This window comes from Mesitornis unicolor, unplaced genomic scaffold (genome assembly GCF_000695765.1).
Source record: "Mesitornis unicolor isolate BGI_N332 unplaced genomic scaffold, ASM69576v1 scaffold11112, whole genome shotgun sequence".
NCBI lineage: Eukaryota > Metazoa > Chordata > Aves > Mesitornithiformes > Mesitornithidae > Mesitornis > Mesitornis unicolor.
Genome location: NW_010167261.1, coordinates 40645 through 53501, shown reverse-complemented (window position 1 = coordinate 53501; position 12857 = coordinate 40645). Strand labels below are relative to the sequence as shown.

The 12857-nt window shown below is 40.6% G+C and overlaps 1 protein-coding gene across 1 annotated transcript in view; it reads right to left on the bottom strand.

Moving 5' to 3' along the window:
* Nucleotides 1-7289: 7289 nt before the first annotated feature.
* Nucleotides 7290-12857, bottom strand: part of AP2A2 (adaptor-related protein complex 2, alpha 2 subunit) — a gene marked incomplete at its 5' end in the record, with an annotated part of 32812 nt that continues 27244 nt past the window's right edge. The window contains 7 exons of the mRNA XM_010178641.1: nt 7290-7626; nt 8434-8568; nt 9201-9270; nt 9476-9592; nt 10422-10540; nt 11395-11489; nt 12775-12857. Coding sequence (XP_010176943.1) covers nt 7549-7626; nt 8434-8568; nt 9201-9270; nt 9476-9592; nt 10422-10540; nt 11395-11489; nt 12775-12857 — 697 coding nt within the window. The remainder of the gene's footprint in view (nt 7627-8433; nt 8569-9200; nt 9271-9475; nt 9593-10421; nt 10541-11394; nt 11490-12774) is intronic.

The following is a 12857-nucleotide window of genomic DNA, read 5'->3' as shown; positions in this document are numbered from 1 at the left end:
TCAGCACCCAGCAGCCGCTTGTCACCACTTCTACATCGTCCTCTCCTTTCGTTCCCAGTGTTACTACTGCTGCTTCTACAGAGTCAGTTGAAAGGACGTCTTTGCGAACAACAACATTAACCACTACCCACACTACATCAACTTTTTTCACCTCCACACTTTCAACATCCTTGCCTTCTGTTGTACCAGTATCGGTGCCACAAGGTAAAGCACATCCATACGATTTCCTATCTCATAGTTTTGTTTTTAACACATCTTTTGCTTCATGTGTCTAAATCCTTACATTCCATATTGTTTGCCTCTGATACCATATGTATGCATTGTCTGAAATCTGATTTCATAACAGCAGGTTCTCTGCTATATTGTGACATAAACACTAAGAAGTGTGAGTTAAGGAGGCTGACAGGATGTGTATCAGTAGTCAAGGATGCACTTGTTTTTTAACCTTTAAATCCCATTTAAGCCGTGTAATGATAGCCTATCCAAATAAATGTATCTCCTGACTTACGTTACAGTCCTCCAGTTAGCTCTCCCATACCCCTTCTCCACACTTGAGCATTTTTAGTATCTCTTCTGCAGGATATTTTTATCTGTTTGTCAAGACACAGTGATGGGTTTTGGCTCCTATGTACAATTGAAACCTAGTACATTTTGACTGAAGGAATAACACATTCTACAATTTTTGTGTCATTTCATGTAGAGAGAGGCACACAAAGCAACAGCCTGTCTACTGGTTTTAAACAGAACAGTCTTCCTTTAGGATGTACAGTACAGGAGTCAGGAACACTGGTGTGGGTGCACGAGAGCTCTCTCTACATTTTTAGCCGCATTCTGTAGAGGTGGCAGAGGCCTAGTTCCTAGTCCTATTTAGAAACAGTGAGGCAGACAGTTTTTGTTCAACGCTTCCTACCCTTCTAAGAATAAACCAAAATGCCATATGCACTGTTCAATCTGTAAATGGAAGGTGGACTGCCTGTGTGGTTTTTCTGTACACTTATTTGCTTTAACCACTGTTTAAGGACCCAGAGAAGAGTTAACATCTCCATTTCAGCTATTTTGCATTCTCTTTTGGGAGAGTTCAACATACAAAGGACAAACTACCTGGAAAACGTATTTTAGCCATATCATACTGCCTTCTTTCCTATTGCCTTCTCCACTGTGATACACCATTTTTACTGTTTAGGAATGAAACACACAGAAAATAAGAACAAATGCAAGCTCACCAGCAAGTTACGGCCTTCACTTGCCGTATCTTTTTCAAAAATTAGGAAGGATATACAGCATCCTACTGGGACTGCCCTTTTCTATCCTGCTTCATAGCAAGATTCTAGTATTTGCATCTTTTAATCGTATTTGCTGTGAATCTTCACACGCAGTCTCCATCCCGTTGTTGTGTAGCTATCTTGTGCATCCTCAGTGCCGAGCTTAAAACTGGCTCTTTCTGCACTGCTCACTTGTGACTTGTCTCATGTAATAGGAATGGGACATGGAGCAGAGTATGGAGGCTCCAGCAAAGGTGACTCAAGAAGACCAAGATAAATTTCTGCTTTTTCTTTTCGCATTTGACAGAGCGTTGTAGAGAAGTTGCTTATGAAGAAAAGATAACTTACAAAGGCTGCTCTACAAATATCACTTTAAGCCGCTGTGAAGGGTCATGTCCATCTTCAACAAAGTAAGGATCACTGAGGGGCTGTGTGGTACTGAAGGTGGTTTTATTTCTCACTTGGCTACCTGTAACTAGTGATACGTGTTAACTACCACTTCTTTGTAATTCAGGGAGAAATACGTGGTTGGCATCTACCTAGCACTATAAAGTTGCAGTATAAGCCAGCTAACTAGAAACAACACTGTTTAAAATCCTATTGAATCCTATTTAATACATGGGAATTTGTAATTTAAATGAGGAATGTTGTCTCACTTTAAGTTGTTTGTTTGGGTTTTTTCTTTCTTTTCCTTTTTTTTTTGTAAAGAAAATATCTCAATGCTGCAGTTTTGGGGGGTTTTTACTGTTGCTGAGGGTTTTTTTTCCCTCTTTCTTTTTCTTTGTGCATGTGTTTCATTTTAAAGACGGTCAGTTAGACCACAAATACCTGTTTTCAAATAGCCAAGACAGCAAAATAAGAAAATAACCTCACCGAGATATATAAACCCACTTCAGTTGTCCCATCAGACTCCTCTAGTAGTGTAATGCAGGGTTATTTCACAGTTACAAGGGTTCTGCCTCAGTCTGCGCAGTTCTGCTTGCTCATCAGGAGACTATCGAGACAGAGCATCAAGGCTTCCATAAAACTAAGCTCACTGCAGCATTATTATGGAGTTCACAATAATTTGGGGGAAAAAAACCCCTTGTTATATTCCCAACAATCTGAGCAAATACACTGCTCAAGACTAGGAAGGCAATGAAGGATTTTGCTTTTGCAGTAACTAATTTAAATGGATCCCGAAGGTAAAAGCTGTCCCCTTCAAAGTGAGGCCAGGTGTCCCGCTGCAGTCTGAAGGCTACACGATTGACTTTGTATCTTGAGTTTTCAAAAGGGCTGTTAAGCTTGGAGGAAGACGTTGGTTTTTTTTTAGAGTTCGGTCTCATCACAACCACTAAACCAGTTTTGTTTTAATTGAAACCAAGTAGACATTTCTCCCCTGTACAGAGATATTTTACAAAAATATTTGTTCTGTAACTCTCATTCCCTAGCCTACTTTTATACAACTTCCCACTGATCATAGGAGAAAAAGGAGCACGGTTGGCTGAACACAGAACAGTATCACAGAAGTCCTATCACCAGAACATCTAAATCTCACCTCCTTACTCAAGCCATCAATTCACCAACCTGTGCTTTACTCCTGTTAATTCTGCAAGAAACTGCCAGTCTGCCACTACTTCAACTGTCCTTACAGCTCAGAATTGACACTGAGCAGTCATCAGCTTCACTTCTGGTGCCAACAGTTCATAAGAAAGGAGATTTTCCTTCCTCCCAGACTGTGCAAAAAGGACCATGCAGTTTAGCATTTTTGTTAACAGGCATAGGAGAGGCCTTTTGCAAACTGTAAGTAGTCCAGTGCATTCCTTAAAATAAATAAATAGAGTTACTTTATGATTTTCCAAAGTGCAAAAGGAGAACGGATAAATCAAATCTTTTTAGTTTTCCAGTGAGTTCTGAGGCCTAGTAAGTATAAGCCCTTTGAAAATTCAGTCTTGAAAAGGAAGGCGGAAGCTCAGTACCCCTGAACTGCAGTAGTCATCATGAGGACTCAACTGCTGCACTGGCTGTAGTAAAGGAAGGCGGAAGCTCAGTACCCCTGAACTCCTGCAGTAGTCATCATGAGGACTCGACTGCTGCACTGGCTGTAGCTCTGGAGTTGCCAGAACTGCTAAACTCTAAGGGTTGTGCTCTTCCTCTAAACATTCCTCCATAAAAAAGAAATAGTGTTCAAATACTTGAAAAGTGGTAAGCCTAAAATGCTGTACCAAATCCTAACTGCTCCTCCCTCTCTGGTCAACAGGCTGAATGTTGAGAAGATGACAGTTAGCACGGCATGTGGCTGCTGTAGGCCACTTCAGCTTCTCCAGAAGGAATTCCAGCTACCATGCCAAGACCCAGACAGCCCTGGAAAAAGGCTCATTACAGAAATAATGGTGTTTAGTGGCTGTGTTTGTAACTTCGACAGCTGCGTACACTAGCCAGACCTCCAGCTGGCCTCCTTTTTTTTTTTAATGCAACACTGATCACAATTTAATGCTTCCACAGTGACTGCTCACTGCTGGGAGTTCTCTTCTATTGATTATACAGGACAGCCTTGCAGCGAGGCTTCCTGAGCAGCCAGCTGCAGCGTCAAAGAAGTTAGCTGATAAATTATTCCTAATCAGGATGGGTTCAGAGGGGAAGGGTGGGGGATGGAAAGGACACACAGAGTGTACAGGGGAGGAGAAAACAGAATGGATGGGCAGTGTGGGGATGGGGATGAAGACGACGTCGGAGATGGTCTGGACTCGCTCAGTGTGATACACGACCAGAGGCTAAAAAATGGCCTACGTGCTGTTCAGTAACAAACATTTGACATTCAAATAAAGTCAAAGGATTTGCTAACCTTTTTGTCTTTATTTGACCAATTACTTTAACTGAAAATAGTCTGTTAGGTTCACTACAGTTAAACCAGGACCTATGGGAGCAGGGACAACTGCAGCAACCTGTTCTCTTCCCTTTGAAGGTGGACACGGTACCTGTTTGAGTCATCCACACGCCCTGCTGGCAGAAAGCAAGGTGCGACCTGAACAAAAAGCTGTGAGTTTCCACGCACAACCCATGTTGGACACATGTCCAACAGGACACAGGTAGTTCACCCACAGGCGCTTTCTACTTGCTGCACACAGAGAGTATTCTTTACTACTTTGTTCACAATTCATTGAAGAAAAAGTTGTATAAATGTATAAAAGCTCCTAGTGCTCAGGTTTGGTTCTTTTTTCTCTTTCAGCAACTTTTAGCTAAGTACTAAGAATGTGAAGCAAGCATTTGAAGTTTGAGTGAGGCTGCTTAGCAGTTTAGACACTCTTTGACAATGACACCAGTGGTTTTTTACAAGTCCTGCCTGCTGTTAAACACTATAGGAAGAAAGATTTTACATCAAGTTTGGTTTATTTTACAGCATGTAAATTGTAACATGTGATCAAACACACCAACATATCAAGTTTGGTTTATTTTACAGCATGTAAATCATAACATGTGATCAAACACACCAACACGAAAAGCCATACATAAACTCACCGAGGGAGCAGAGATCTGCAGGCCAGGTGAGACTGAACTGAGCACAACCCAGCAGCAGCTCGCAGGAAAGACTTTGCCATTACACATCAACTGCAGTGCCCTAATGCCATTCCATGTGAGTACTCTTCACGTTTCCATGCCCCCAGACAAAAAGAAGACAGTCTGATTACTGTTCTAATCATTTATTTAATCTTAATACGTTCTTCTGATGAATATAGTCTAATATATAGTCTTCTATATGAAAATTCTCCACTTAATTTGACAGAACTTTATTTTATACAAATAAGACAATCACCATAAATGTTACATACTGGAGTGTAGGTCAAGAATGAACATATGCTACCTGTTTTGCTATTCAGTTATTTTCACATGTAAATGCCTGAAAATACTGTACTTAAAAACAATAACACTGTTTACTGCAGAAATTACTGTGTCTGCTTGACAGGATACACCACTTTGGTAAGTTAACCATCATCCACAAAAAAATAATCAAGTATTTGTCCTTAATTTGTTTACGTTTCTGCTCATGGCTTCATTGAGCTGACATTTAATACAAAGCATGAATGGTCATAAGCTTAACACAGTCACCACTGAAAATACACTTTCCCGTACCGCCCCTCCTTCCCACGTTTTTAATGCACATTTTAGCACAGCTTGAACCCAAAGCAAAGTGAACTGAATTAATGCAGTGTGTCTCAAGGTGTCCTTTAATGAGGGCACAGAACATTTTCGGCCAAACAGATACACAACAGGATTTGGAAAAAATGAGAGAGAAGTTCTTCCCCTGTCTTTGCTAAGACTGTTTAGTTCAGCACATCACATTTTTAACATAGCAGCCACCAGCCTGGTTAAGGTAACAGGAGGAATAAAGAGACACATGGCATTCAAAGTACAACACACAATGGAGTCCATTAGCATTCTGCCAACTGCCCAACCTGACCGCAGGAACTGCTCACCAAGGTTTTCAGAGACAAAGTTTGTCACCAAGGAGTCTTTACTAGCTACTTGAAAGGCCATAAAAGAGCCAATTGTTGAAGAGAACTTTTGCAGAAAGATCAGGTCTGTAGCCAAGTTTTCAGCCATAACATCCACAGTTACCAGCCACTTCTGGAAAAACAAAACAAATCTCCAAAAACCCACACACCACAGCCAAACCTTTGTTCCTCGTTTTTCACCTGCACTCAGCTACAATCACTAACCTTCAACCAATCCAAATTATGATCACTCAGTTCCATCACTGAACTCAAAGCACTGAAGAAAAAAAGGCACACTCCAATCGTAGAATCCTATCCCCGGCTGCACATGGGGCAGCAAAACAGGAGCCTCATTTCAATGTATTTTTCAATGTAATCACTATCACTCGAAACCTTTATTTCACAGGCATACTTGGCTGTACGTGTTGTGAGACACTAGTCCCACGCTTCCTTTACGTAACTTGGAGGAAAGCTTGATCTTAGGTTCACTTCTCTCACCAGCGGCAGTTGACTCCATTTATCACGGCCTGCAGCACTCACTGACACTGCCCCCAGTTTCCAACTGCACTGCCTCACCTGCTTTGTTTTAGCAGCCTTTGTTGCATCTCAAGGCTTGAAGAGCATGGGCTGAAGTTGTGCCCACTTCTGCTCGGATGCTCCAAAAAGTTTGTGATTTGTTCCACGTCAGCAAAGGTTTGGTTGTAAAAACCACTATAAAAGCTGTGTATTTTGGGGCCTTCTACACTCGGTCTCAGCAGAAGTCTTCTACATCATACTGCGTATTTTTACCACCACTGCCAGACAAGAAAGCGTTCAGGCATCAGTTACTCAACCTCTCAAGTTTTAACATTACTGTACACTGGAGATAAAAATACTGTTTTAAATTACATTTTCATCTAAAAGAGCGCATGCCTTGGCCCTTCCATGGCCCATTTCTTCCCTCTTGACCTTTTATATCACATCATTGGGACTATTACTTGCTAAGTTTGATGGGAAACAGAAAAAACACAGAATATTTAACTTCAGTTTGACTAACAAGCAAGCATGTATTCATTCACCACCTACCAGAGAAGTTCACCTCATTATTTCAGATAAGCTAAAGGATTAAGCATAGCTTTTGTGTTCAATCCACTTTCCAAAGATAGAAGACATTAAGATGTAAAGGATTACGAGAATAATACATTAAGACTCTGGTCCTGTGACATTTGTCAAATACAAAAATCAGTGACACAACATAAACATGCACTTGAATCAGATTCAAACACATCTTGGAATCTGCCCTTCCATCCAGTACAAGACTTGTGGCAATGTTCGACTTCACATTAACATCTGAATTAACCTTACTGAGCAGCATGACATTGGTTTCTTTCAGCTCAGAGGGATCCCCTGTTAAAGGCAGAATGTTACCAGCCATTCCCAGTTGAAATCCTTGGTTACCACATCTATTTCCCTTTTAATAAGTTTAAAAGCCTGACCTCTGGGGAAAACAAAACAAAACAAAAAACCCCAAACAAACAAAAAAAATAAAAAACCACCAAAAAACCCAACAACCCAACAAAAAAACAACCAAACAGAAAGAACCCAACAGCCCTCCCACGCTTTGCGTAACACACTGAAAGCCATTTGTAGTGTCAAAGTCACTTCCCTGTACTGTACATTTCATAGTCTCAATTTCAAACAAGGGTCAAGTCCTATTAAGGCAGGGAGCTGGTATTGGTTAACATTGCAGTACTCAGACAGTGATGTACAAGACATTTATTTGCAGTATGATGACAGTGATATAAATGGAAAAAACAAAACTGACACGGTTAATATTAAAACTGTTCTGACAGCAATTCACATAATCTCTGAGACACAGCTTCTTTACTTGTTCGTAGCGTGAGCCTATACATCTGAAAGAAAACAAAATATTACTTATTTTTTTAAACACAGTCTGGTATTAAATGAATGCACAGTCAAGTAGTGAAAGCTACCAGTTATTTCTTACTCGTTTGTTAGATTTGGTAGGAAAAAGATCTCAAGTTAAAACATTCAGAGGCAGCCAGCCACTGAGTAATACAGCTTTTTCAAACCACAGCCTGGAGTACATCTTCAAACCCTTGAGAGTTACCACTGTTCTCATATTTTTAGGCTTTAACAGCAAGGGGTTGTCCAAAAATTTTTCTTCAAGAGAAGTACATGTTGTGGAAAAGTCTGAAGACTCTCTACCACCACCTCTACAGAAAACAGGAGACTTAACACCCAAAGCTTCTTTTTATCCCTCAGTTAACTTTGATAAAACCTCTATCAAAATGCTTGAGGAAAAACATCCTTAACATTGTGTTTGTTCGCCTACACTTTTCTCTTTTTGCCAATCATTTGTGTGTTAACTGAAAGTGGCTAAGGGAATTACACTTAATCTTGTCCAAGGTACACAAAACAGAAATGTTAAAAAGTTTCCAAACTTCAAGAGGAGACTCCACAGTCAGTCCGGAATAATACGGAGATCTCTTCCAACAGCAAAGAGAATTACTGAGCAGCAGCAGCTCCTCACCAAACTGGGCCAGGACCAGCTGCTACAATTTCTTGTTCGACTCCGCAGTCACAATTGGCTATCGCAACAGTGATTTTAAATAAATACCTTAAGGAGTTTCAGATACACACAGATATGTCAGTGCAAACGAGAAAGTCTATTTAGCAGTTGATACACGAACAGATACCTGTGCCTGGAGGTTGGGTTCAAGGCGCAGCAAGCATCCAATCTGAGTAGTTTTTGTATGTATGATGCCAGCACCAACAAAGTTAGCAGGATTGGGATCTACCTCCTCAAGTAGGGCTGATCCAAAGCCAATTATCTGTGAAAGACACCCAGAAGATTTAGATTTGGGAACAGCAGGACATCAATACCAAGACTACCCACCCAAGCACAGCCACCACCAACCAGCAAAACAAGGAGACTAAGTTTTATTTTAAGTGTTCAAGACACTAAAGAATTATCCAATACCAATTTTACTACAATCAATTTATGAAGTGACCCTGATTAACGACCTGTTCCTGAAAAAAATAAAGTTATTGTCTAAAACAACTGAGAAACATTAGACTCAACCTAAGTCTCTCCTGGTTTGGATAAAACCACTCCTGTCTTACACTAGTCACTTCTGTTCTGCCTAAGACAGCCAGTGCCACAAGAAGCTGTTTGTTTTATTTTCTAACTAGTAAATCTAGCATAATTAAGGCTTGAAATATCATCCAATTCACTTTTAAGCACTGAATTGGTGTTTTCTTAACTAGCTTCACGTTTCCAGCTACTACTGAAGTCTATTTAATTCAAATCACAAAATCCATTCAACCCAGCACTGCCAAGGGTCTGTTACACAACACTGACACTGAACAGGATGATCCAACTGCCATACGAACAAAGATGAACAAAGTTTGCTTATACCCCTGCCCTTACACTACGAATTAAAAATATCACACTACCACTCACCTTTGCTTTTGTGATCTCTGCATCCATCGGGTGTTTTGCTTTAAAGATATTCTGTACTTCTTGTTTCGGACTGAAAGGCAAGGCAGGATGAATATACGGTATAACACAGTACGTACAAGCAGTGTTCAACAGCAAATAATTACATTGGGAGAGTTTATAACACACAGGATTAAGTATGGGATGGGGCACTGCACCAGCTACATCCACAGTATACCTTTTTTTCTTCCCTTGGCCCACGACAAGAACCCCGAGTTCAAGTATAGGCAAAGTCTTACTTGCTCAGTTGCTTCCACCGCTGAAAAAAGTCTTGAGAAGACATCTCTGTTGGCTGGAAAAATTTGTTCAGTGTGATAGGTAATTTTACTGAAAGATTCTGAAATGTTCCACCATACCTGCATATTGAATAGAAAAAACACGGTGTATACAGCACAGAGTCAGCAGTCTCAACCTCAATCAAGTAATTGAGGATTAACATTAAGGTGCAATTGTTTGTCATTAAAATACATCAATTGTGGATAGTGCTATTTCTAAGATCCAGTTTTAATCCACTGTTGGACAAATTTATTTGTTTTGCTTAGATGGCACATGAAAGGGATTTGGCAGAACTCCTAATAAGGATCTCTCAGTTTCCACGTAGTTTGTTATCCTTCTAGATAGCCATCAAAGGAGTGAAAACATATCCCTGTGAAAACACACCAGTAAGAACCAGTTTAGACTAGAACAAAAGCATGTAGCCCAGAAATCAGGATTTCCCAAAGGGCGATGAACAGACATAAGATTCTCTTTTCGGATGCATGCATTTCCAATCCAAGTTGTTTGCAGAAATGTTCTTGGTTTCCAGAAGGGAGAAGTTACTATGTATATTCCTGTCAAGATCTCTTAAGCAAACAGGAAGACTGCTGTTTTTATACACACAGCAGAAAGAGGAGTCATGGAGACATTTTTATCAGTAGCTGTTTCTTGATCAGCTGGCGGGTTTTGTTTTGTTGTGGGTTTTTTGTTTGTTTTGGTTTATTTGGGTTTTGTTTTGTGCTTTAAACCACATTGTTCCAAGTGGATCCTCTACCTCCCAATAGCTTAAAGCTTTGTTAGATCAAATTTTCAAGTAATCTACCCAAGACAGCTCTGTGTGTCCATATTCTACACTTCAGCCAGAGGACCAGGGCAAATTTAACACTTTTCATTTAATTAATTCACTTGTATTTGAATCCTGTGTTTTACCTGAATTGAATGTTCAGGATTGGAGCTTCCATGAAGTCGGACACACATTCAATGTTCACAACCTGTTGAACCTGTGCACCTCCATCCACTGTGGGGTCAACAGGTTTTGTCTGAAGATTCAGGCATAAGAAGTGGTTAAGGAAACTGATCAATGAATTGGTAACTTAACAACCCAAATCCTCTCATGAGCTACAGGAGGCACTAGCATAGTGTTCACTCATTCTCTATACACTACTGAATAGTCAAAGCTCAATTCTTGTACATCAGAAAAGTGGTTTGTTTGTTTGTTCTGGGTGTCCCATCATCCTTTCCCGCCTCCCCCCGGCCCTCCCGACACACCTAGAAGCAGTAACCTTCACAATTCTCAGTTATTTGTATATTCTTCAAGAAAGATGTCCTCAAAAAGGTATGAAAGCACAGACAGAATTAATAAAAAATACACTGGACTATCTCATTTTGATGTGAACATTACAGTGATGCTTTCAGCTAAACAAGCTTGATTACTCCCCCAAATCCTAAACTTGGAATAGCAAGTGTTAAGGATGAACTGCAAAGTAAGAGCTTATTTTGAGGCACCATCATCTCTGTGTACACGTATTCTTCTACCTCCATCTCAAGTCTAAGGTTATCTGCTAACGTAGGATTTGAAGGACACCACGTTATTACCTCTGCAACTTCATGACACCAGAGAAAGCTACAGACTTGCATTACATATTTATTCAGCCTAATTTCTCTTTATTTCAACAGTAAAATCTGTGTTTGTAACCAGAGCTTTAAGGAGAGACTCTTCCATCTCTGCTCAAGACTTATTCTTTCTACAAGAGCATCAGAAAGTTATCAGCAAGTCTCTCATTTCTTCATGTTCAAGGACACTATGCCTTGATCCAGCAGCTTCAGTGTAATTTTGTGCAGCATAAAACTCAAGTTTTAAATAAATCCCAAGTAAGAACAGACACATGCTACTGCATTTAAGGATATTTGATTGTAAGTCATCTGAGCAGATCACTGTTGGAGTAAAATTCAAGAACTGTGTTGAAGTCTTATTACCATAGAATATGAACATACGTCCTAGAAAGAGAAGAATAAAAAAGACATCAGGATTTTTTGGTACATCACATGTATTCATATTGAACTACTTGTGCTGCAAACACCTAATACACTGTCTTTTTATATCTTTCTTTAAAACAACTTTTAAAAACAAAACATAAGTTACATCATTTATCTTACCAAGATATTTGCAGTTTAAACCAAAATAACGGATTAAAACAAACCAGACTTCTCCCACAGTAACTGTCACACAGGCAGTTAAATAATCAGTGGAACTCTTCAGTTGCTGGAGAACATTAGCTTTTATGTAAAGAAGCCATTATGGTACCAAATGTGATGCAGAAGGGGAAAAGCAAGCAATCCTAGTGCTGGCCTGTGTTCAATTCCCAGCTCTTTCCTAGATGTTTTCAGTATCTTTGTGCATTAATGTATGATGACAGACATGTCTGAACTGGGCCTCTCAGTTCAAGGACAGGAAACTACTTGAAAGAGTCCAGCACAGAGCCACAAAGATGATGGAGGGAGTGGAGCATCTCCCTTATGAGGAGCGGCTGAGGGAGCTGGGGCTCTTGAGCTTGGAGCAGAGGAGACTGAGGGGTGACCTCATTCATGGTTATCAATTTGTAAAGGGCGAGTGTCAGGAGGAAGGAGCCAGGCTCTGCTCAGTGATGTCCAATGACAGGACAAGGGACAATGGGAGCAAGCTGGAGCATAGGAGGTTCAACCTGAACATGAGGAAAAACTTTTTCCCTGTGAGGGTGCCAGAGCATGGCCCAGGCTGCCCAGAGAGGTTGTGGAGTCTCCTTCTCTGCAGACATTCAAAACCCCCCTGGCCGTGTTCCTGTGTGACCTGGTCTGGTGATCCTGCTCTGGCAGGGGTTGGACTGGGTGAGCTTTCGAGGTCCCTTCCAACTCCTGATATTCTGTGATTGTGATTCTGTGAATACCGATATACTGTGTATATTATTACAGTAAGCTATATTGTAAGATGTAAAAACAGAAGAGAGCGCTCCTTTATAACCCTAGCTGTACCAGCTGTACAACTAGGCAGGAAGGGCTGGATCTTACAATACCACTTAACACTCCCATTTCACCTTAGCTACCAAAATGACCAGTTTTAGGAAGTGTAAGGAAACAAGAACTCGCACAGAAGCCAGGGACACACAACAGCGAAGATCCTGAAGACAGGTTAAGCCTGAAATCACATTTTCCTCAAGTAGCTGAAAAATAAGTCCTATGCACAATATCGTGCTGGCACTGGGTTTGATAATGCAGACAGCCAGCCATTTGGCCAGCAAGCTCTTACCCAGGTTCTGCCGAAATTCAGATTTCAATCCAATCTGTAGCAACTGATTTTCAAATAAGACTCCATTATTTTTACACACAAAC